Raw genomic sequence first — 25340 nt, forward strand, 5'->3', positions numbered from 1 at the left:
CGGCCCGCGGGCCGTAGTTTGGGGACCCCTGCTCTAAAACGCCACTTTATATAAAAGTTTGTTTAAAAGGAAAACTAAAATATATGCATACATTTGAAGTTGATAGGCCAAATGAGTAAGGAAAATGTAAAATATCAAACAATTGGTCATTGAAAGATTATGAAAAAAAGAAGTGTTGGGTTTTTAATTTTAATATCTTTTAAAAAACAGAACTCTAAATACCCTTTTGAGTTCTGGTTGCTTTTAATTATAAAACGTGAAAAATGTTGGACAGGACATTTCTATTCATTACTGTGGGATTTAATCAGCAAATAATCTAAATTAGTTCAATAATGTCTGTGTTTGCTTTAGTTGTCCACTGCAAAACAAAGCCAAACACGCACCTTTTACAAGAGAAATCACAAAATGTAAAATGTTGCAGAAACTTTAATCAAAGATGAATTAGAAAAAGACCACATAAATATTTCTGGGGGGAAAAAAATCATCCCTCTTTATCCATCTGTTTAAGGTCTTGGATGGAATAAAACTATGAAGTCTTTTAGAGCAGATTTTGTTAAATATTTTAAAAGCAATTATTTGACAGGTTACAACGTTTAAGGTTATTGCGTCATATTTCCGCGCCATTCGGCTCTTCGCTGCTGAGGACGCATCCAGCATGGGGCACCTTGGAGGCTCATTTCTGCTCATCGCATTGCTCATTTTGCTTCATATTCGGGGTAAGAGGCATCAGTTATACATGCACTATTATTACAGTACATGTCTCTTTATACTTGTGTTTTTACTCTGTGTGTGGCGGACTAAAATTTGTCTGCAGGCGGTAGTATTGTCACTTCCCAGCTGGCTTTGCTTCAAACTTGCAGTAGACTCGTGCAGTTCTCACGCCACGGTGTTATTTGCGTCTCCAGATATCTGCTGCAAGAAATCAGACTTTCATTTTCATAACTTAGCACATGCGTATTAGGACTGAAATATGTATGACATAAGTTTGAAATTAACTTTATTTTGATGGTAAAAAAATATAAATGTTAGTGGCAGCGACTCCGCATGCTGTGTTCATCACAGTAACCTCCGAGTAACTCATGTCAACATCTGATAGTACAATTCAATTCAAAGATACTTTATGTATTCCAAATGTAATATTGTCCTAATTCAAAATCAAGTATCTTCAAAAACTCATTGTGTGTTGTGAAGCCGTGGGGATGAAGTATGTCCAGTAGCAGTCAGTCTTGCAGCAATATAAGGAGAACTCTGATTGAAGACTGTCATACAGCTAAATGTCTGGACAGCAGAAATTATATGTCAGAATAACATCTGGAAGTTGGCCATCAGTTGTTGCCGAACACTGCTAATCTGCATCATTTGCTTCCACCACCCCTCTGTAAATCTCTGTCTGGCCATGTAAAAAGAAAGCTGAGCAGAGAGATGTTGAAGTCGGAGATCTAATCCCTTACCCATTGTGATAGATCGAAAAGTTGATTTGAACGTCTTCCTCTATCTCTTTTTGATTTTTTTGTGCTACTGCATCCTTTTCAACTCCTCCGGGATTTTGTTTAGAGCTGAAGTTTTAATGAAGCCTTTAAAATGCTAAATCTTCTGAATCCAGCTGGAAAAAAATGCTTTTTAGTCTTGAATCATTTATGGGTAATTTGCTAGTGACTCTTAAATATAGTTGTTGTCCAGATGGTGCATTTCTGTTATCACTCTGGAAGTTAATGAAAAAGTTCAGAGAAAGTAGATATTAAAGAACCAGTAACCTAGAATCCTTAGTATTGTATGCATCACCATTCCAGTCCAAAACCATGTTACAATAACTTACCACAACCTCTTACTGAATTTTCACTTGATAAAGATGTAAATCAGTTTTTCATATCTTGTAGATATTTTTTAAATAAAATGCTGGCAGCGAATTCTAGGATTTTTAATAAAATTATGGTAAAATGTAACAAAGCAAGGTTGGTATAAAATGAAATGAAATGAAATGAAATGAAATTTTATTCGAACATGATACAAATACAAATATAAAATAGTGCACAGTAACAAGAAGTGCATAAAAAAGAAGAGAAATTACAGATTCTTTCTTTCAGTTAACATATCATGCTCAAAATGGGGTAGGAAGAAGTGAGAACTTATAAACTCCTACCTCTAAACACTTGAGACTTTAGAGTCCTACTGTCATTAAACAAATCGAAATCAAAGTGGCAGTCAGAAGTAAGTTACTAATATTTACCTATACATTTTCCCATTTTATGCTGGTTTGTCTTTCTAAACCCTTACACCAAGTTATCTGCAATACACACCTTATTGCTTTCTGTCACCCGTATGTGTATCTATTGAAAATTACCTCTTTGTACTTTCTTTTGAATTGTGTTAAACTATTGCTTTGTTTTAAATCTTCATGTAACTTGTTCCATAACTTTACACCTGTAATTGAAATACAGAAGCTTTTTCTTGTTGTTCTAAAATTGCGGATCTTGAAGTTTGAGTGACCCCTTAAGTTATACCCCCCTTCTCTTTCAGAGAACGTGCTCTGTATGTGCTCAGGTAACAACTTATTAGATACTTTGAACATAAATTGAGCCATTTTAAATTCTACAAGCTCGTCAAATTTGAGGATTCTGGATTTTATAAAGGATTCTGGATTTTATAAAGTTAAAGTTTTATAAAGTTATAAATTTTATAAAATCAGATTTAAAGGTAATCGACATGGTCGATATTTCATATTTAGCTTGATGCATCAGAAAAATACCCATTTAAGGGTATTTTAAAATTATGGAATGATTTCACATAAGTATGTCTGAATCCTATTGTTTAGTTTTAAAAAAATAACAGATAAAGGTATATCTGGTTGTCAGTAAAGCTCAATTTTATGCCATCTGAATGAAGTAATTATATGTTTAAGTTGTTAGAAATAGGAGACAATTTACGTGAACCCGCATTTTAATGATTTCAGTCAAACTCTGCTTTGCATTTAACACATTAAGAATCTTCTCGTCAGATAATTTGAACCATGACATTAAAACAGCGATGTGTTTGTGTGTTTCAGGTGCTGCATCTCACTCTTTACCAGCCTGTAACCAGCAGCTGGAGTTTACATGCAGTGATGGATCGTGTTTATCGAAGCTGAAGTTGTGTGACGGCCACACAGACTGTGCTGATGGATCCGACGAGCACCACTGTGGTGAGTTCATGGTCTGCAGGGATTTTTAACTATGCGCAATCATGGTAAACTCAAAATACTCCTTCAGTCAGTCCTACGGTCTTATGTGTTTGGACTCTAAATATTTAAATGAAATATCAAAATTATCAAAACAGATTCCAGATAGCACATATTTACTGAACAAAACAAAGCCAACATAGAGAAATGCATGTGTGAAAAACACTATGTGCACCCTTCTTGCTCTTATAGGAGATAATAAGTAAGCACTATTTACAATTCATTACCTTTTCAGGATAACATAGAATAGGAAGCCTCAGTCTTTTTAAGGCATAAATTTATGTGAAAAGAAAGAGATAGATTTAATACAAGTGAACTTGGTTCAAAAATCCAAACATAGCACCTGAGAGTCATGAGATTCAGTCAGTGCCTTGAAATCATAAAGTACAACTAATCTGCACTGAGTTCAAACAAGTGTTGTCAGGAACAGATTAGATAAAAGATGAATTCCCAGAATATTCCCGGCTTCTCCAAAATCATTAGTGACATTTTAACCAATCCCTAAAAGCCTAGCAGACTCACATCGAGGCTTTATTAGATTAATCTGATTATGGTGATAGGTTCAGTTTGCTGGTGGTTTTTTTTTTTTTTTAATAGCTCATTATTTAAAAAAACACACTGCTTTCCAACATTTCTGTGCACCATCTCTGAAATCCATTATACTGAATTTTTAAACCTGACATTAATGTGATATTCAAGTTGCATGGCAGGCAAAGTGTTGCTCCTTCTCTGCAGCAAAGATCACTACACTGATACTGTTTGGGATTATCATTTTTCTAATCCCTCTGAGGCCATTTGAGCCCTAAGTGGAAAGTTCCAGAGGAATCTGATGTAAAGTTCAACACTTCAGACCTGCAGTGCAGAGCTCTGCAGGAGGGAAAACATCTTACACCTTTCAGGTGTTAAACATTAACACTGATCTGTGTAAAGCCAGCAGGTTTGAATATCTGACCTACAGCGAGCGGCTCTAGGAGAACATAAAAACAAGCAGAATGGAAAAGTTGAGGGACATTTTCTGTGTGAGGAAAAAGATGGATCTATTTAGGCACAAACCGCATGGTGGCTCCAGAGCTGCAAGGCTCTAAATAAAGAACTAATATTTTTAAATATAGATATAATCACAAATTCAGGTTTTAGCTGTGTTTTATTTTGAGAAATAATTGCATTGAATTTTCAAAGCACAAGTAATAAATTTTTAGATCCATTTTCATTTTTGTTGAGAATTTCTTTTACAGAATTTTCCACAATCATTAGAATACATAGAAGCTGTATAAAAACCTTTTCTAAAGTAAACATTTATTTAAAAAAAAAATATAAGTTGTTTTTATTCAGTATGTCTTGTGATATCTGTTGCTCTAAATGAAATGTATTCAGCTGGACAACCTGGGAAAAAATGACTTTTTGGAATGTAAAGGCTGTAGAGATCTGCCCTAAAGGAATGTTTGGAAAGAGTCAAGACGATAAGACTGCAGTAGCTGTTAAGCATGGTGATGGCAGCATAATGGTCAGGGTATGTTTCCCTGAGCAACAAAAGAAAAAGGCTCATATATGATTTTCAAAGGTTATTAGACAGTTTGGCTTCTTAAAAACGATGTATAAAGAATTGAGGTAATTGTGCCATCTGTGTGCTGTAGAGCACAGTGTCAATAAAAACCAGAACCAGAACCCTTCTATATATTTTTAGTTATGCCTCCAGCCACTGTATCTCCCCACTTTATACCCTGACAGGCCACAGCAGGTGTGGGAAAGATGAGTTCACCTGCCGCAGCCGACGCTGTATATCATCAAAACTCTTCTGTAACGGTGTTGACGACTGTGGCGACGGGAGCGATGAGGATTCCTGTCACAGCTGCACCCCTGGGTCTTTCTCCTGCGGGCCGGGCGAGGCCTGTCTGCCCAGAAACAAGCTCTGTGATGGGTGGGACGATTGCAAAGACGGACGAGATGAAGCCCGGGGCCTGTGCGGTTCAGTTCAGGCCTCTCCTCAGAAATCTTCAGCTTGTGCAGCCTCAGAGTTTCAGTGTGGAGACGGAGCGTGCATCCGGCATGCGTGGAGGTGTGACCACTCCCCGGACTGCGCTGACGGCAGCGATGAGGAAAACTGTGGTAAGTGAGGCATCTGGATGTACATTGCACAGAAGTTTATAAAATATCCACTTTGTAGAACTTATTCTACTTTTTAAGTCAGAAATACAACAACAAAATATTTTACCATTGGGGAAAAATTCAAATTCAGAGATTAAAGAAAAGGGGGGGAAAAAGCCTTTTTCTGATTAACTACCAGTTAATCAGAACTGGTAGAGCCAGTTCTGATTAATCAGAAATGGCTCTACCAGTTCTGATTAATCCAAATGTTATTAATGGAGCCCTTGTAGAATTTTTAATTTGGTTCAAATATGTGAGGATAGGAAGAGGAGGAGAGTCTGGAAATGATGGATTCCCCAAGAGAAGGATAGAAATTGGGATTGTAAAGTTCTAGCAAGTCATAAATCTTAACAACTTTATTCTCCAAATGCTCATCAACCAACAAACAAGATGTTTGGTTAAAATGTTTTCAGCTGGTTTTCAAAATGCCTTGTGGAAATAAGGATGTTGCTGTTTCGCTGACCACCAGCAGAGGGCAATCAAGTGCTTCTTCTGATAACTGGCTTTCCAAACTTCAAACATAATCAAATATTCAGGTTTGAACTGAGATGTAATAACCAACCATTTCGTGTATGAATTTTTAAATTCATTCTTAAAGAATTACTGACTTCCTCTGAACAGAAACAGACTCTCTGCAGTCTTTTAACACAGTTCTAGGGACAATAAGTTTTGGACTATATTTTTATTGTATTTCAGTCTATATGTCTATAATTATAAAAAGCAGAGATAACAAAAGCATAGACTATTACAAGTCCCTTTAAACCAGTCATGTCAAATGTTTATGTAACACTCTTCCACTACGTCGTATGCCTCTCAGCCACAGGCATATATAACCCTATCAAGTGTGTGGCATTGGTTGTGACCTTGGACGGTTGGACGGTTACAGCTTAAAGGCTGGTATGTAAACCATGAAGATTGCTTCGACTGTGGTTATTTTTATGTTATGTTTAAAGCTGCTCTCATGTTATGTTTAAAAGAATCAAAGTGCTTCAAGTTGTAAAAAGAAGCCCAGCATTTTAAAAACATTTCCTTAAAACAGGTAATGTACAGAAACTTGAAAAAGGATAAATGTTTCCCTCAGTTATTACAACAACATAAACATAAATGAACAAGAACAACAACTTTAACACATTTTAGATGAGTTTGGACAAAGATTTGTGCCAAAGGGGATTTTTTAATCTGAATGGTGAAATTGCTCATCCTTACCATAAATCAGAGGTTTCCAAACTGTGGGGCGCGCCCCCTAGGGGAGGGCGCCGTTCCATTGCAGGGGGGGCGCGGAAAGCCGTCTGGATGAAAAAAAAAAGAACGCTATATGTGCTGGGTTTTTACCTTAGAATGACCAACTCTCTGTTATTCTTATGTCAATTTGATACAGTAGGGGCTTCCACACTTCCCATATCTGTGTCCTCTCTGTCACTTTTATCAGCAGTTAAAACTGTTTAATCCATTGTTAACATGTGGTAACCTGTTTTTCCGAGCCGCATTTAAACGCAGCATCAACACTACGACACTCGCGCTGGGTTTACATCTCTGCGGCAGTGAAGGAGACCTGCTGCTGCTGTGCAGACCTACGCAGGTTTGTTAGAATCACGGCAGCAAACCAGCAAAACGCAAAGAACTTTTCACAGTTTTCCCCCCAAACTAACCGACTGAGTTGAGCAAAGCTGTTGGATGCAGGTAATGTTAGCTAAAGATGATTAGCTAATATCAATACAGCACCTTAAGCTTAACAAGTAGCCTGTAGGCTACCGATGTTGTTGTCTATGTTCAGCTACGTACATTCATTTTGCCCCCCAAAAAGTTCATTGCCCCCTCTCCCCCACCTTCTTAGTGACAAGGAGTCTCTAAGAATCCTTGCCCCCACCCCGCCTCACACGCATCGTTCAGCCCCCTCTTTTTTTCTTTTTTTTAAACAAATACCCAAAACACACCTCTAATATTAATCAAAATCACAACAGATATAAAATCATGCCAATGTGGGTAGCCTGGACGGCCAGCTGCCCAGCAGGCTAAATCTACCCGTTGTGGCTCATACATGCAGTTCTGCACACACCCATGACATTAAACGAAAGAATGTTCCCTCACTGTACACTAAAGCACACATCCATGTGTCCTGACAACACTATTGACATTTGCCTAATCACTCTTAATCCTTGCAGTATTCCGGGTCTCTTTCATGTCGTATGTTTATTGCTTGGCTGTCTTTCTTCTCACTAAGCTTCTCCTGTTGGTGACTTTAGTTGAGTGTTTAGTATGTGATATTTTTTAGGACTTTTTTTGCGTTTTTTTTTTTTTTTTTAAACGCAAAACCATTTTTTTAACCATTACCAAAATAACATGCACTTAGCTTTGAGAAGAGCTGCATATTGTTAAATGCTATACTTGTGATTTAAAAAAAAATATTTATTGTGTATGTCTACTGAATTGACAATAGAAGTTTCTTTAAAAAAATGTATTTGCGACAAATCATCAAACTTATGTATTAGAAAAAAAGTCCAGATTTATTTGTATAGCACATTCAAAAACAATGTTTGCTTCTCAAAGACTTATCAAGGAGCTCAGAAATAAGAATACCTCAACCTTCATTGACCAGAACATAGAAAAGATAAAAAAAAAAAAAAAAAAGGGAGAGCCTGAATGAAGAATGAAAATAAAAACAAGTTTGCAAATCTAGTGGAATGCAAGTTAGAAATGTTTAAAAGTGTTGTTGAGAATCAGTGACGCAGATGAATGCTTGGTTTCTGTAACGGTTGATCTTGCAGATATCAGCAATCAGGATGAATGTCAGGAGAATAACGGCGGCTGTTCCCATTACTGTTTGGACCAGCCCATTGGTTTCCTTTGCCGTTGCCCGGACAACATGAAGCTGGTCGAAGACAGCCGCTGTGAAGGTGAACGACGGCCTCAATTTATTTTGCTGTGGACAATACTGTAACTCTCAGCTTATGGCCAATACAGGTTCTGCATCTGTTCATTAATGTTTGCCTGTTTATATCATCAGGTTTTGCCATGCAGCATTCTTGGAAAATGACAGAACATTGTATGGTCCTTATTTTTACTCAGTCATTGTTTGCCATAAATGTGTTTGTGTTTTGTAGAAGTCGATGAGTGTCTGGAGAGGGACATCTGTGACCAGCTGTGCGTCCACAGAAACGACAGCCTCACCTGTGAATGTCAAGAGGGCTACCACATGGACCCTCTGACCAAAGAGTGCAAGGCCGAGGGTGAGCCCAGTCATTTCAATCAAGAACCACTGACGCCATTAGAACCAGTATGTGTTTCACATACAGCTTGCACAACACTTGCTGGTCCAGGAGAGGATTAGGGTCATTAAGATAAAAGAATAATTCTGATTTTAATCCAAGATTTCTGATTCTGTGTCAAAACACAAAGAAATAACCAAACATTTCAGGTGTGTGTGTCAGATATACAAAAATCCACACTGAAAGCCTGTCCAAAATTTGTTTAGTAGATTTGAATGGTTCATGCACAACTTAAACAATTCTGATTCCGAGATTAAAATTAGAAATCTCTTTTTCGCTGTGGCTTCAATCTTCTTTTGTATATTTGCACCCCTGTTAAAGGTATTTAGTACACCTTAAAATGAATGGCTCTTTTATTGCATTTACAAAATTTCACACTGAAAATGCAGCAAAAATTAAACTGCATGTTTCAAATTCAACTTTTAATATTTTGTGCAACCCCCTTTTGCCAGTAGGACATAGCTTATTCTTTTCCTGTAGTCTTTGACAATGTTGGAATATACAGAGGAAGGGATATTGGACTAGTAGCCAACTCATTGTTGTATCAAACTCACATCTACTACATTACCACTGAAATACTCTTTATGCTATCCAACCTTAATCATTTTTAATTCTGCATTAAACACAATCTGTTTACATTTGCTTTCATACCCTTGCAATGTTGCCATTTTTCAGAAAATATAATTAGTGTTTGAATAAAGTCTTTTTGAGCCAACAATTGTTTCTTTTGTCATACCAAATATGACAAGAGAAACTATCCAAAAACCCAGGTTAAAAGTTTATAGAACCCAATTTTTCATATCATGTATTGCTCCATAAAAGTGCATTTTTTAGTGATAAAACAATAATGTTCTCAGATGGTAAAGCATTCCTTTCTTCTTGCCAAAAAGCTTCCTGTTCCTGTAAATTCTTGTACTGTTTTTCATTAACTGTATATTTAAGATTTCCTTAAAGTGGCTCAAGAATATTAAGGTCAGGATGCTTTGATGGCAATTCCCGATTTAGGGTTAACCAACAACCCGTCAGATTGACCTCTTTTCCTCTTTTCTGGGTTACTGTCACAGCGGAATATTTAAGAAAATCACACTCCTGCCTTTTGCAATGATAATAAATCTTTAACGGAGCAGTATCATGTGTTTTCCAGGAAAGTGATAGGACAATCAAGTTACTATGTTCCCTTCAGTTGCTATAGAAATTGGTTATATATCAAACATGACTTAAAGGAAATGTAAGTCCAGTCTGTCAGGAGAATGGAAACTCTTTTTCCTTTTTAGCCAAATCAGTATCCTCCTAAGAGACCAAACTTTAGTTTTCTCACAAAAGTCGCCACATTTGCCTTTCAAATGAGAAATTTGGTGACTTATTATAGTTAATGTTTCATGCCTTCTAGCAATAGTTCATGGACTTTTGGAAGAGAAATTGTCCCACAGCATCAGAAATCTTTCACTGTGCGCAGCAATTGAAAAGGGGGATTTTTTTTGACTTCCTGATTGAATTGCTCAGAAATATGATACAAAAACACAGAAGCTTTGCTTTGGAACAAAAAAATCCAGTAAATGTGACCACATAGATACTGCACACTATGAAGTGCAATCTGCTCAGGTCTGTTCAGGTTTGTTCAAATTTGGTCTGTCAGGATCAGTGCTGGTTGTTCAGGCTAACAGCTGCAAGAAGAACAACCTAGCATCTGTGTACTTTCAGGATGCGTTTTTTAATTTTTTTTACTAAAAGAGGCTTTCCAATGCCATCATGATCCCATGTGTGGGTTGGCAAACATTGACCAGGAGTGATATTTTTGTAATTCTGTCTCACACCACTTGCAGTGGGTTAGGAGGTCATCCCGGGACGGAAGGGTCTTCCTGAACAGCTTACCCGTCATTTCCTCTCAATTCTTGCTAAGATGCTCTGGCAAACCACAGCACAGAACAGTGTTCCCAACCCTGGTCCGTCAAGGCACACTGCCCTGCATGTTTTAGGCGTTTCCTTGCAGGTGATTTCAATTGACAGGTATTTATTGAACTGCACTCAGCTGAAGTAAAGCGTAGTAAAGCAGGGAAACGGAAAAAAAGGAAAGAAAACTAATCTAATGTTGTTCTAAAGTATGTAAACTAAGTGCTCCTGTTCAGGGTTGCTAAGTATCTAATACCATTTCTAAATAGTGAGTACTCTACAGTTTCTGATAAAATAAGGTAAAGAGCGACTGATCTTATTCCTTTTCTGGGTTAAAGTGAGTACTCCACAATTCTAAGTTTGTTCTAAATCCTTTTCTGGGTTAAAAGTAATATAAACTAAGCAGTGACTGTTCCTGTTAAGTATTTCTGGATTCCAAGTTCGTGGTTATTCTAATTCTAATTCTGATTCCACTTCTGGGCTGTATAATATTGATCTAAATAGTGCGTACTCCACAATTTCTGATATTACTAATAAACTAGAATAATCCTTTTCTGGGTTAAATAGCGTTTCTCAAACAAAAAAGAGGAATGGACACAGTAGGGCAGGTGGCAACATTCAGACAAAACAAAGGGGCAAAACAAAGACATGAGTGAAGGCGATGAAGGGCTATGAAGCCACGTTACTGAGCGTCCTGGCAGAGTCCGATAAAGGTGTTGTTTATCTAGGAATGTCCTTAGGAGTGTTCAGCTTCACAACTCCATGGGTACAGCAGGGGGTGAGGAGGGAAGAGCGTTGTGTTTACATTTCTTTGAAGAGATTAGAGATATGCAGCCCTTCCAAGGCCACAAGGGGAAAGCCAATTCATAAACAGAATGTCTTAGGTCAGGAAGATTATAAATTTCAATCTTCCCTAAAGTCTCTCCGATACATCTCAGTTCCTCATCATCCAAATTAGTTTGGCCATTCCACTGACCAAACCATGTTTGTTTTATGGCTTGGATGCAACTTTTAAGCAACTTTCTCCCTTCATTTTAATAGCGTTTAGGTTAGATCTTTGGAAAAACCATTCCAGAAGCTCAATTCTTTACATTTGAAAACCAATTGTAAATGTCCTTGTAAACATCATTAGTCTTCATTACTGATCATGTTTTTACCACTATTGTTAGATTTTGAAGCTTGTGCAAATTTTAGTGGATTTTTAGTGAATTATAAATAAAACTGAGTTGAGCAAGAGAGGCCACAATGTTATCATTCTGTTTTGCTCAAATTAAATTAGGACAATCTTAAAAGTTATTTATATCTGTTTTCCAGGACGTGAAGCTCAGCTGGTTTTCAGCTCTTCAAAAGGAATCCAAGTGAAAAACCTGATTAACAAGGAGTATTCGATATTTGTTCCACATTCACCGGGACATGGTCCAATAGCAGTCCTGGCTTCCACCCATAATGTGTACTGGGCGGAACGGGGACGCGGCTCCATATACAGGTAACAACTGGAGCTGCTTGGCGCCTTTGACTTCTTCCTGAATTTTTTTCAGGTCAGACTGACATAACTTCTCTATTTTGTATTTGGTCAGAACTGTTCAACTGGGTTAATAATAAATTTATGGTTGATGGTGTTGAGCTACTTGGAAATATTTGTCTTCGTGTTCATACAAATAAGTTAAAACGGCACCACCATGAGGAAATTTCTTTTTTCACTCCCAGTAGCATTTCAGAATTCTTAAAATGAACTTTTTTCTGTGTACAGTGAGGGAACATTCTTTCGTTTTGCTTATCATGCAATATGTGCGTGCCATCAAACCAGTCCTTCACTTGCAATCATCAAAGTCGATGCAAACTGACACCCGGTCCGTGACTATAAATGAGCCTATGCGTGCAGGACGACGCACTGTAAAGTGGTTGGAAAAAAAGAGGTTTTCCTGTGTGTGTTTCCTTTCAGGGTGTGAAATATGTGCGTCAGCACATTTCGATGGCGGATAGCCTCCACACATGTTGCCCCTCTCTCTTGTTTCAGTCAGTAGTTCCACAGCGTTTATTTGTTTTTGCTTTCTATTTTGTCAAACTGCTGCAAAAAAGAAAAAATCTGTGAAAATTACATTCTTGGTTGTAGCTTGCATGCTTTTTGATTCTTTCTGACAAAGTTCAACCCTGACACCTAATTTAAGTAATCATGTTTAGCTTTGTATGACTGGGATAAGTACAAGCAAACCTTTCATTGTAGTTTTTGTGTGTTTGCGTGTGTGTTTGTTAGGGGAGACGGAAGGAATGTATGAAAAACTGGCTAACAGAAAACCAGCTTTGAAGTCGAAACGGTTTCATATAATCAGCATCTCACATCACTTCCTGTTTCCTGACTTTCTCTCTCTCTTTTTAAATTAACCTGAATAAGAGGAGTAAGTGTCCTTCATTTATTCTTTCAGTGTTGAAATCTGATCTTTAAAACTTCAGATATTTTCTCTTTAAGTTGAGGATAAAATCAGTGTCTTGAGAAAAAATATAAACTGACATAATATGTAATCACACAGCCTGATGGACAAGATAAAAAAATATGCACTATGACATGAACAAATGCTTTGCAATCTCCAAAAAGAGAGTCTAGAGAAGAAAAATGTTCCATTCAAAGTAAATATTTCAAAATTTCTGTTTTTTTTTTTTTATTATTATTATTAAAGAGGACAAGCAAAATAAAACAAGGAATACCTCACCTTGAGTTTTTGTTCTGATTTACACATTTTTAGAAAAATTACATCTTATATTTGTGTTTTGGAAAAATTTTAACTTTGTGGATAAAATAATAGATTCTGGAAGGAAAATATAAATGATCTCAGCTAACAATTAATTCAGTAAAACATGCAAAAGAAAACAAAAGCATTGAAAAGAGTAACTATCCTTAGGTTTTATTATAGTGGTGGAAAGTTATGAAAGCCATGGGGAAATTGCAAAAGACCAGCATTTTAATCTTAAAATCAAACAGGCAGAAAGAATTCAAATTCCCTGGAAAATAGAGATAACAAAATAAGCAAATGTGTTTTATCAGGCACTACTTCCTGGTTTTGTGTCTATTGTTTAAAGAAGGAACTTTCCCTTCCTCTGATAAAAATATATCGGACTGAAGGGAGTCAGCAAACAAAAACGGTGACACCCTACTGCAAAAGACAAGAAATTGAAAGAAGTGTTGGCGATATTAAGTTTTCCATCCAAGCATGCTCTTCAGTGGAGCTCTACTAAGTACAAGTTCAAACAAACGCTTCATTTACTTATGATTCGATTTCTTGGGAAGCTGGGAATTGCATCACAGTGAACTCAGTTGTTGTTCATTTGTATGTGAGAAAGTAAGTTTGATTTGCTAAGTTTTAGTGAGCTGGCTAATGACACAGAACAATCCAGCCATGTACTTTTCTGCATTTGATTACATTAAACACCAAAGCAACATGCAAAAAATACCAGTTGTGCATTCGTCTCTGACTTAATGAAGACATTTCCCTATTTCACAGGTCATTACATTTGAAGTTATTAAGGAACCTGCAGTTTACCTGTTGACCCCTTGGAGCAGGAAAAATATGACTTTAAAGTAAAAAGAGATTACACCATAATATGCTGGATGTGCTAGGAAAGCAGGATAAAGTTTACAAAATAGGAACACCTCTTATTCACCAACAATGACTAATTCAGTTCGAATGACTGTGTGAAGGTTATTCCCTTTGCTGAGGCCCAAATGATCGCCCACAGATGTGTTGGAGTTCATTCATTTTTGTCTCTGTGCACCACCCAGGTTCGCTAACCGGTTTCAGGACCCGACCAGAACCCCTCAGTGCAAATTACCTTGAGAAATAATGAGATTTGGTTATATATATATACATATAAAAAATGATCAAATGTTGCAAGCCATACACGTCATACAAATGGAACAGATACAGAGGTGCATTCACCGTCCAGCGCTGGGGCCACACTTAGCTCACCATATGGCAAGGATGTAACGTGAGTTTAGCTTTTAATTCTTTTCTGCGATCTGTACCCTCCCTTAAAGAGTAGTCTAATCAATTTCAGACTGTTAATGTGTGCCTGCCGGCAGTCGCACATTAACATGGTTATGTAAGCAGATAAAAGAGGCTAAAAGAGATGAAACAACCTGGTTCAGACAGGTTGTTTTTACTAAATTCCATCTACTTTAATCTAGGTCCGAGTTCTGATTGCTCCTTTTCCGTTGTATTTACATTAAAGTAATATAGCAAAACTATTTGGACCTTGGTAGAACGTTTCAAACTTTGTTTGATTCATAAGTTGTCTTTTTAAAAACAGGACTATGTATGTTTTGTGATGAGTCTAGAGAATTTAACTCAATCTGATGCTGTTTCATGATTTCTGGTTTAGATCACGTAGTCAGTCTTGTTTATTATACCTGTTCTTTTCTTTTAGACAACTTAAGGTTATTGAGTTTAATGGAAAAGCGATTCTGTTTTCATGCCTGAGTGAAAGAAGAGAGAAATAGCCAGTGACGAGAGGTTTGTTCTTCCAAAGACTAAAATGTGGTTTTTTCTCTACTGTAAATTCCTTTCTTGATTTATAGAAGTATTTTAATCAATCAATCAACTTTTATTTGTATAGCACATTTCAGCAGCAAGGCATTTCAAAGTGCTTTACATAATTAAAATAAAAACAGCATGCGACATTGAATAAACAGTGAGAAAGAGAAAGAGATTTTGAAAAAGATTAAAAAAGATTTAAAAAAAACATTAAAACCCGCACCCCTTTTAGGACTTCAGTTAAACGTCGTTTAAATACTAATGTTCAAGATTGATTATCACCTAAAACCACAGAGAAGTTAGAAACGGATCGAAAAATTATAACCCATTTTTGCTCTGTGTTTATTTGCAGGGTTTCCTGTCTGTTGATGCTGCATGTCTCCTCTGTAAGATAAATGAATAGATATAATGGAGTGAGTTGATTTTCTATCTGCGTCCTTCTTTTCCTGTCAGGTCGGCATTAATGTGAAACGTTGTGACCGGTCACGAACACTAACTTTTGTCAACATAAGATTGTGTGGCGGCTGAAAGGTTTTAACGTCATGGTAGAAAATGTTTGAGTTGTCACAAATGAAAGAGTAACGTTTGATTCTAAATTTAAGGCTCCTCTCTGTCTTGAAATGGGGTTTTGTGATGAGGATAGATGGCGGTGAGATCCAGGGTGGAGAAAATGTGTTTTAATGGTTTCCAAAGTTCACACAATGCCAAGAACCACAGGTGAGAACAAACATGGACACAGACTCAGTCATTCATCTCCATACAAAAATGCATTTTCTGTGTGGGGCACATTCTCCTGTAAGGAGAAAATTTGTTATTCTCCATCGTTTGGTGACCTGTTGGAGAAAATCTTGTTTCACAGATTCAGTCCAGCCTTAGTTATAATTATGAGTTGTGGACAGACAGGCCTTTTCTTTGTTTTCTCATGTGGACTGACATTCAATGTTGCATTTAGAAAGAATTTCAGATTAAATAAAGGTAGTTAGATATTTAATTCAGGTTGATTTTTGTCTGCAGATTTTAGCCAATCAATTATTTCTTTTGCTTTCATGGAGTTGTGAGGACTGGAAGGTTTTCCAATCCTGTTTGATTGATATCCTTTGGATTGAACTGATTGCTGGTGTCACATGATTGTACAAAATAGATATTGATATCCTTCAATTGATCAAGTCACTTAGTCAACACGATGACCTCTACTGTTTTTCCTATCTGGTCGCTGGCAGAGTAATGTCTATCGCATTCATTCATGCTCACACCTGGTTTCACAAGGCTAGCCTTCTGAGTTCCTTCTCATTTTCACAACACACCGTTCTGGCCGGCCCGGACGTATGACCCGCTATGTTCCACCAGAGAAGTGATTTGGCACACGCTCTGTAAAGATGCTAGCCAAGAAAGACTGAAGTGAAAATGTTCAACTGCCCAGATGAAAAAATCTAAATGCCTTCGGAAGAAATGTTTTATGGTCAGACAAGACAAAGACTGAGGTATACACGTCCTGCATGGTGGTGGTAATGTTATGCTCTGGGCTGTTTTGCAGCCATTTTTACAGATGGATTGCACAAAGTGGATAAAGAAAGAACAGCAAAAAAAAAAATCCAAATTTCTACATTAAAATTTAAGTTTTATTTTGAATATAACTCTTAATCGGCCTTATGTAGGTGTTTGATATGACATTCATTCCTAAGATGAGTGTCCACAGATTTTTGATATAAGCTGTATATTTTCACGTTTTATCTTTCAGGATGTCAGTAGCTGAAAATGCAAAGGAAGCCGTGCTGATGTTGAAAGTTCAAAGTTCAGTGTCTGGGCTTGCTGTGGATTGGATTCACCAACTTCTCTACTGGACCAACGTTGAGGCAGGCTCACTTAACGTGGCGCCGCTGGATGGTTCGTTTCAACGTCAACTGATCACCGGGCTCAACAAGCCCTCTGCGGTCGCTGTGGATCCTCTCCAAGGGTAGGGTGGAGTCTGTTGTAGCTTGATAAAATGTTAAAGAGGCATCGTAAGGGAATATGTTTCACTTGAAGTACTGGTTATCAGGGTCTTTACAAAAGCAATCTGAGTTTGTGGTTAATTACATAAAGTTTGCTACATAAAAATACTAAATGAACCAATCACCCACTCCATCCATCTTGTCATGAACCGCTCCAGCTTCACAACTTCCTCCCTCTGTGGTCCACGGTCTTCATGAGGCTTTCACAGAATAACGTTATTTATACAAAGATTAAGTTACACACAGGTTCAGTTAATTTACCAGTTACACAATTTATGAAGCACATTGTTTGGCCATTGGATTGGGATTGAAAAAAAAAAAAACAACCAAATCTCTGAATATTTTTATTTTCCCAGCTTCCTCTTCTTGGCTCAGTGTGGCAGCGCTCCAGTGATTGAGAGGGTCACTCAAGATGGACGGACAAAACTTCCTCTGGTCACTTCTTTAATCCGCCAGCCTGTTGCCCTTTCTCTTGGTATGTTGAGAATTTTTGCATAGATCATTGTCCTGTCTAGAAATACAGATGAGCGTGCGGAATGTTTTAGGCTTCCTCGTTTTAATTTTATATATCATTTGCTTGCACTTTTTTGTAGAAAGTTTGAAAAACAGGAAAGCTTGTTCCTCTTTTCAACAGGAGCAACTGCAGCGTGAATTTGAACTTTATCATCAGAGGTCCAGTAGTCTGGAGACCTGTGAAGTCATTGAATCCTCATCAATGCTGTTTTACCATTTAAAGTTGTTTTTGTGCTTTAATGTTTTATGGATTCCATATTTTAAGATGTAACCACCTTTCTTTCAGGAAAAAAATATTGGAAAAAAAAATCTGTGGGGAAAAAAAGACATTGATTTTCTAGAACACTGATGACTTTGTTGTACTGTTTAGATTTCAGTACCAAATCAGGAGATCTCTGGCCTCCTTGATTTAAATCAGGGGTCCCCAAACTTTTTCCTGCGAGGGCCACATAGCTGTTCCTTTCTCTGGTCGGGGGCCGGTCTTAGTTTTTGGAGAAAGAAACCTTAGAAAATTCTTGTTGACGGGGAAGGGGGGGGAGGGGGGGCGACGACACATTCGCGCCTTTAGATAGATTTTTACCCAGAATGCAAATGGAAAAAACCGTGAGTGAAACGGTGACTGGGACTGACTAGTATATCTTTCATTGAGGGAAAGTTAGTTTCACATCTGCTCAAGAGCCCCCCTGGTGTTTGAAGAAAAATCCACATATAAACCAGAAAATACAATATATGAAAAAAAAACACTGAATGCTCTCTGGTATGAGCAGGCGGGCCGGATCCGGCATTGTTCAGGGGGCCGGACCAAATGACGTGGCGGGCCGGATCCGGCCCGCAGGCCGTAGTTTGGGGACCCCTGATTTAAATCAACACTTCTGAATAAATGTGTGTCACTCTGTACCCCTGCTAATAGTGGTGAATAAATACATGCCATGGATTTGTTTCCCCCTTAGACTTGCCTCGACGGTTGCTCTACTGGTTTGACCAGGGAATGAGGAGCATCTCCAGGATAGATCTCGAAGGCCGCCACCGTAAAACTGTGGTAGAATCCAACGGCTACCTGGACCGGTTGTTTGGACTCGCAGTATTTGAGGTACAAAGGTCAAAATTAGGTTATGCTCACATTTCCATTTCAAGGCCACAGCTTTAAAAGTTGCGGTATTAAACCACAAAAAAATATCAGTCGTTCTCTTGTCCTTATTAAACCCATTTAATGAGTTTGGAAATTTCTCCAGTCATATGGAGTATAATAGCAAACTCCCCCTACCTACTTGTTATGTGTCAAGGCGTCAGTCAGGTGTCCAAATTGACTGAACAAGGGGAACTCCTGTTGTTCGTTGCCAAGTTATGATGGTTTGAAATAAACATTTTAATCAAAATGCAACGGTTATTGTGAGTATAGAACCACATTAATGCCTTACAACAAAGCACAGAATGATTACAAAATAAGAAAAAAACACATTTCCAATTCAGTTTCTTCCAATATAAGGCTTATGAAAGTAACACTTACAATGGGTAATGTATTTATATGTTGGAACAGGATAAAATATTTCCAATGTCAAAATATATCTGTATCTTTTTGATCTCCAAATGGTACAAAGGGCTCAGTAGACAGAAAATAACATTAACAACGGCTTGAGCTTGTGTACAAACAAGAGGTTTCACTTTGACATAAACTGAAAGTTTCTGTTTGGGTGAGGTGGATTTTTGACTGAAACAAGCTTGTGTTCATTCAGGGAAGTTACTGAAGTGAGAGTAGTGATACTTCATAAAGTATAAAGTATGGTGTAGTGAAACTGTTCAAAAAAGTATTTTATTTTTTATTTTTTCAAAAACGTTACTCAAGTAAATGTAACTGAGTAAATGTAAGCAATGTGGTTCACAGCTAATAAAAAGCCAAAAACTCAGTTTCTCCTCAGAGAGGTCAGATGAGTTTACTGCTCGAGCACAGCCAGGGTCTATAAAGCAGAAATTGGTGGTTTTGGCCGTGTGTCCAGATACATAGTCGTGTGGGAAAATAAAATTGGAATCAAAATAAAGTTTCTCAGCAGCATGAAGCATGAAGTGCTCTAAATCTTTCAGCTAGGAGGTGGCTACTAAAGGTGAAGAGGGATTAATCATTGTTTGCTAGACAACTGGTCTTTGTGGTAAGATTTATTTAATATTCAAATGTTATCTAAACTTTTTTTTTTCAGTTGTGAGACATATTAATCAACATTTACACAAACATTTTTGAGATACATCACACTATTATCTACACATGCAATATATCATCTTTTTGAGATGCACCTACAAATGACTCGCACAAACTAATAAGCTTAAGAAACAGGATCGAACTTTGAGTGCCATTAAAAAAACAAAAAAAAACATTTCTGACATCCCAGTTGACATCCATGTCTGCTCATTCTTCGTCAGGGATCTTTATATTGGGGTGATGAAGCTACACACTCCATATGTCGTGCCAACAAACACAATGGCAAAAATCTCCAGGTGATGATGTCAAACATCACCGTATCTGGCGGCTTGGTCATCGCTCATGATGCTCAAAATGCTGTAGAGCATTTTGAGGTCTGTCTAAAACTAAAAAGCCAACGATCAAAACTGATCAAAAAATTTGATAAAAATCTGCTAAGGCTAAGAAGCAAGGCTGGGAAAAAAAAGCACAATTATCCTTTTTCAAACAAATAAAAACACAGGGTTTCCTTTTCACGTAAAGCCTGCGTGTCCAGCCCCAGTCTTCAAGCGTTGGGATCCTGCCAGTTCCAGGTACCGTGTCTCTGCCCCGACAGCCGACTCAAACTGTCCAACACAATCGCAGACATTATGACATCTCCTCAGCATCTCATGAAGTTCAGCAGACGTCATTAGATTCAGGTGTGTTGAACCAGGGAACAAACTAAAGGTGCATTCACACCTTCCCTGTTTAGTCCACTTTAGTCAAATTCTGGTTCATGTGCCTGTATGGTCCAGCTCATTTGGGGAGGTTTGAATGAGTAATCGAGCTCAGCGTGAACTCTGGTCTGCCTAAACACCTACGTCTCGGTGTGGTTGAAGTGAACTCTGGCGCAGTCCAATTCATACGAGTACCAAGCGATCTGGAGAACACACTAAAAGCAGGAAGTGGACTGTTGCTGGCTAGCAAAAAAATAAATAAATAAATCTTAGAATGTTTTTCGTTACATTAGAAAGTTCACACGTCAATGAACTTGTCTTGGATGGACATAATGAGTCACTGTTGAGAAACTGTGTTTGAGAAACTTTATATGCTTCAGCTCTGCTGAGTAATGTTTGTGCACTCAGAGGAGGTGGATGACATCATGCAGAAACTTTACATCAGCGTCTCAAAGAGTGCTCTGCCAGGTTGGCAGGTCCTGCAGTGACGCTTGTCTCCTGTGTGTCTCCCAGTGCTCCTCAGTATGCTGCTGGTGGGGATGGCTTGGTGGTGTTGGAGGGAAGAGTTTCGTCCCTCCAGGTCTTCCACATTGCAGAACGTTTCTCTGAAAGAATCCCAGAACCCACTCATCGATCAGGGGCCTCCCGTGGGCCCTAACACGACTTTAGTCAAGGTAAGTTCAGGTGAAACACATGGTAATACACAGCTGGAAAGATGCAATTTGCCCCTTACAGATTTATTCTGTTTTTACTCAAGTATTTCAGATCTCCCTCCCCCCACCAAAAAAAAAACTAATCGTAATAACAAACATCATTAATCTGAGGTAATGCAAAACAGAGTTGTAAAACTATGATTCATTTATTAAGGAGGCTAAAAGTTGTCCAAACTAATCTAACCCTGTGTGAAACATTAAGTCCCTCTCTAATCCAAACATCTGGTTGTGCTGACGTCAATAATTGGCACTGAAACTTTTACATCACTGGGCAAAAAAAAATTGGCTTACTATTCTATATGGAAAATTAATTCTTCCACACTGAAGAGGTTTTGAGGATTAGCGGCCTCTTTAAAGCATGCCACTGTACCTCAACCAGACTAAAAGCCAGACTTTAAAATGGTTTGGACACACATCTTCCAAAATGTTCTTCTTTAGCCTTACAAGTTGGAGTGATTTTGATCCTGATGTCCTTTAGACCGGCGCTTGAGTTGGTGTTGCTTATTCAATCTTTTTAGCCTACTTCATGTTGTCAGACCGGTTCACAGATGACGACTGCAGAGCCAAATAAATGTGGTTTATTACGGATAATTCATAATTTTATAGGAGAGGTTTTTTGGGATAGCATTTTCACTTAAAAACTGTTTTTTGATTTAGATTATCTGTGATGCTAAAATTAGTTTGATCAGAAACAATCAAGTGTGAATGCAAACAAAAACGAAGTAATATTTGTGGTATTCTTCTTTCCAGCAGTAATTCGATTTGAATGGGTGTGTTTACAAATACAAACAACGCTTTAGCCTTGAAAACTTGTAGGAAACCTTTTATTCTCTTTTCAACTTAAAAAAAAAATATCCTGCAACATTTATACAGGTTTGTCAAAGTCCATAAAGCTTTTTTATATGGTGACTTAATATATATCAATGGCTTGCCATGAAAAATACAGAAAAACAAGCCTTTAAATGGATAATGAAAAGCAAATGTTTCGTAATTCTCACTCAGGCTTTTGTTGTTTTATTAAATGTTATTGTCACCATTTGTCTGTTCCTCTTCAACGAGTAAATGCTTTTTCTGTAACCACATGATAACCAGGCGTTTCCTCTTCAAGAATCCAAAAACGCAAGCGCGTGCAACACCACCAGTTGTCAGTATAATCTGTTGTGCAGAGTATGAAAATGCTTTGTCCTTTTGCCTCTTATGTTTCTGCTTTTCTCCTCCTTTGTGCAGTTCCTGTAATTTATTCACATGATAAAAGCATAAGCTCAAACAACAATTAATTACATAACTTTGAATTGTAACTAAAGCTAAACTTTGTAGTCTAAGTACAAAAGCGTCTGAATGTTTTAGCCTTTTGATTATTCCATCTGTTATAACTCATGAATTAAGCTCTTGTGGTTGCGTCACGCTTGCAAGAGCGTCTCGGACTCATTTTGTGATTTCCAGCGCGAGTTCAGTTAATAAGGTGGCTCCCATTCCGACAGGAAACCCTTCTCAGACTGGATTTGGACTCTGTGAAGCTGCAGCGCCAGAAGACAGCTGGCTGTGCCGCTCCTGCTGATGTTTCATCATGGCAGTAAACAGACACTCCCAGACGTTCATGCTGTCACTTCCCAGCATCATTCGGGTGTCAACATCGTTGAAGTAATGACATGAAATTCAGAGGTCTGGGAGTTGTGGTGACCCGCCATCATTGCTTGGTTCCCTCAGTTTGAAGGGTAATAACTTTAAATTAAATCCTTTTGGGTTTCTGCTGTTGATGTTTGTGATTCGCTCCCAGAGCCTTTGTGCACAAATGCTCAAGAGAATATCAAATTATTAGCTAGGCGACATATTTATTAGGTTAAGAGTTGCGACCTGAGACTCTTTGACATGTAGTACAAATAGGAACTGTTCAAACTCATAATTAAAGTAACTGGGTACCTGAATGTTAGAATGGACCACAGTTTTCTCGGATCAGATTTTCTATTATATTGTCTGAAGATGTTGAATTGCTGAGGTGTTGAATTGCTTGAGTGGGTTTGGTCGAGTTGTTTTTGTTTTTCAGAGAGTTAAAGAACAGTACATGCAATATATTTAAGTGCACTTTGTTCCTGGGTATTTAATAGGATTATAAGTACTAAAGAGTACATTGGGAGGTAACTTAATAGTATTCTTGAATAAAACAACTGTTCTTCTGGTTTGCTCTTATTACCATCAGCTCTGTGGATGTACTGTGATCTGACCTACCTGCTGCCCAATGAGTACTTGAATCATTTAAAATGTGCATTATTGTTTTATGTTCTGAAGACAAAATGCTTGAATTAAATCTAAACTGTCAAAAGGTAGAAAAAAAAGCCCCTAATTTCATTGAGTCTAATCAAATATTGTCACATTCCTTTTTTTCCCTGTTATTGAGTTGAGATTTTGGTTTTCTGATCACATTAAAACTCTAATGAGCTTAAACTTCAAGTGGCTGTTCTCTCTTCACATAAGATGCCACCAAAATCCAGAATCTGTCTGGATTTATTCTCCCTGAAGGCTGAAAGGAAATATTCCCGCATTACAGTACAGTTTCATGTAAAACGGCAGGATTTAATTTTATCTGCCTGCAGTGCCTTGTGAAAGTGCTTGTATCATTTGATCCCTAAACACACAATGCAAAAAATAAGGAAATAATGGTTTTCTACTTAAAAATCTGAAGTGTATGACATGCTTATATATTCAACCCCTTTAGTCTGGTGCTCTTAAATACAAATTAAATCCACCTGTATGTAAAATACAGCTGTTCTGTTAGACCTGAAGTTGTACCTCAATATCCTTTAGGTATATCTTTACAAGTTTTGCACAGACTCCCAACTGAATTTCGTTCTGGACTTTGATTAGACCATTTTGACACATAAATATGCTTTGATCTCCTCCCAGTCTGCAGTCTTCTGGAATCGCTACAGGTTTTCTTAACCATTTCATCAATACCAGTTACTAATTGTATGATTTATAAAATATGTAGCGGTATCGGAGTACAGGGGATGAATATGAATGCTTAAAAAAAAAAAGCACAGAAAACCGTACATTATGTTCCCTCCTCTTCATGTAAAATCCATGTTTTTGGTTATAATGTTTGTGTTTTTATTGAGATCAAATTTGGAACCCTTTTAAGGGGTTTGATTATTTGTTCAAGCAACTGTAAAAGTATTATTTTCTCCTGATTATTTTTCTAATGCTTTGTTTAATTGTGCCATGAACATTTTACCAACTGTTCTTCGGAACGGGTAAATAATGGCACAGTCACAGTTTTGTTTTGTGTAAATAGCTGGGGTAAAACGATGAGCGTTTCTTTGACTGATAGTTTGCTTTCTCAGCTCTTATCCTGAAATGGGATCACAAGTTTTTTTTTTTGTTTTTTTTTAACATTTCTGTGTTTGAACACCTGACAATTTGCTTAAGTCTTTTACTTTTGTGAAAATCTCATACAGATGTAGACGCCTTCAGGGCAGATGGTTAAGAGGTAACGCTGTAACTGTACTTCTGTGTTCTACGGTTGGTATTTATATTTAAGGAAAGGTTTATTTATTTTGGGTGGAATTTCACATGTTGTAAACGTTTATTTGTACTTGGTACAACACTGTTGATGCTGTAGATGAACCCAATAAATTAATGTTTTGAGTCTAATCAGTTATTTCACATTGATCGTCTCCTTTCTGAGATCTCATTTTTCATGTTTATAAAAACACACTTGTAATTAAATATTTTTTCCTTTTCCATTTCTGTGACATAGCAAAAACAGCTTTGTGAATTTAATATCTTGGAGCCTTTAAGCCTTTTCTATACTGAGATTACCTGAACAAGAACAACATCCACGACTGTTCCAGAGCTTTCAGCTCCCTTAATGCATGTCCAATAATCCCTTTTAACTATGTTCATTCAAACATAGTTAAAATATTTGTTGATTGTTAAATGAACATGTTCAGCAAGCGCTGCATCAACGAATCCCATTGTTTAATTACCTGTAATGCTCCAAAATAAAAACTGCTTGCGGACTAAAATTATCTCTTTCTTCTTATATCATCTGATTTTAAACTGATTTTCCATTTACCGTATGTTATTGACATGTTAAGATTATTTTCTGGTTCACTGTAATTTTCCAAGAAATTTTATGATTTGTTGAATTATTTGGTTTTGTAAGGAAAAAGACAAAATCATTGTGCGTTACAGAT

At 37.4% G+C, this 25340-nt stretch overlaps 1 protein-coding gene across 1 annotated transcript; it reads left to right on the forward strand.

The window, feature by feature from the left end:
• Window positions 1-302: 302 nt before the first annotated feature.
• On the forward strand, window positions 303-24806 carry LOC106937799 (low-density lipoprotein receptor-related protein 8-like). Its single transcript, XM_015019498.1, has 11 exons — window positions 303-716; window positions 3044-3178; window positions 4943-5320; window positions 8125-8253; window positions 8461-8586; window positions 11830-12001; window positions 16780-16995; window positions 17389-17507; window positions 18496-18635; window positions 19958-21108; window positions 22629-24806. Exons 1-10 carry the CDS (start codon window positions 656-658, stop codon window positions 20228-20230), a joined length of 1749 nt encoding a protein of 582 aa, XP_014874984.1. The 5' UTR covers window positions 303-655; the 3' UTR covers window positions 20231-21108; window positions 22629-24806.
• The last annotated feature ends 534 nt before the right edge of the window (window positions 24807-25340 follow it).

Source organism: Poecilia latipinna, unplaced genomic scaffold, assembly GCF_001443285.1.
Source record: "Poecilia latipinna isolate Pla-1442-1.1 unplaced genomic scaffold, P_latipinna-1.0 Scaffold81, whole genome shotgun sequence".
Lineage (NCBI taxonomy): Eukaryota > Metazoa > Chordata > Actinopteri > Cyprinodontiformes > Poeciliidae > Poecilia > Poecilia latipinna.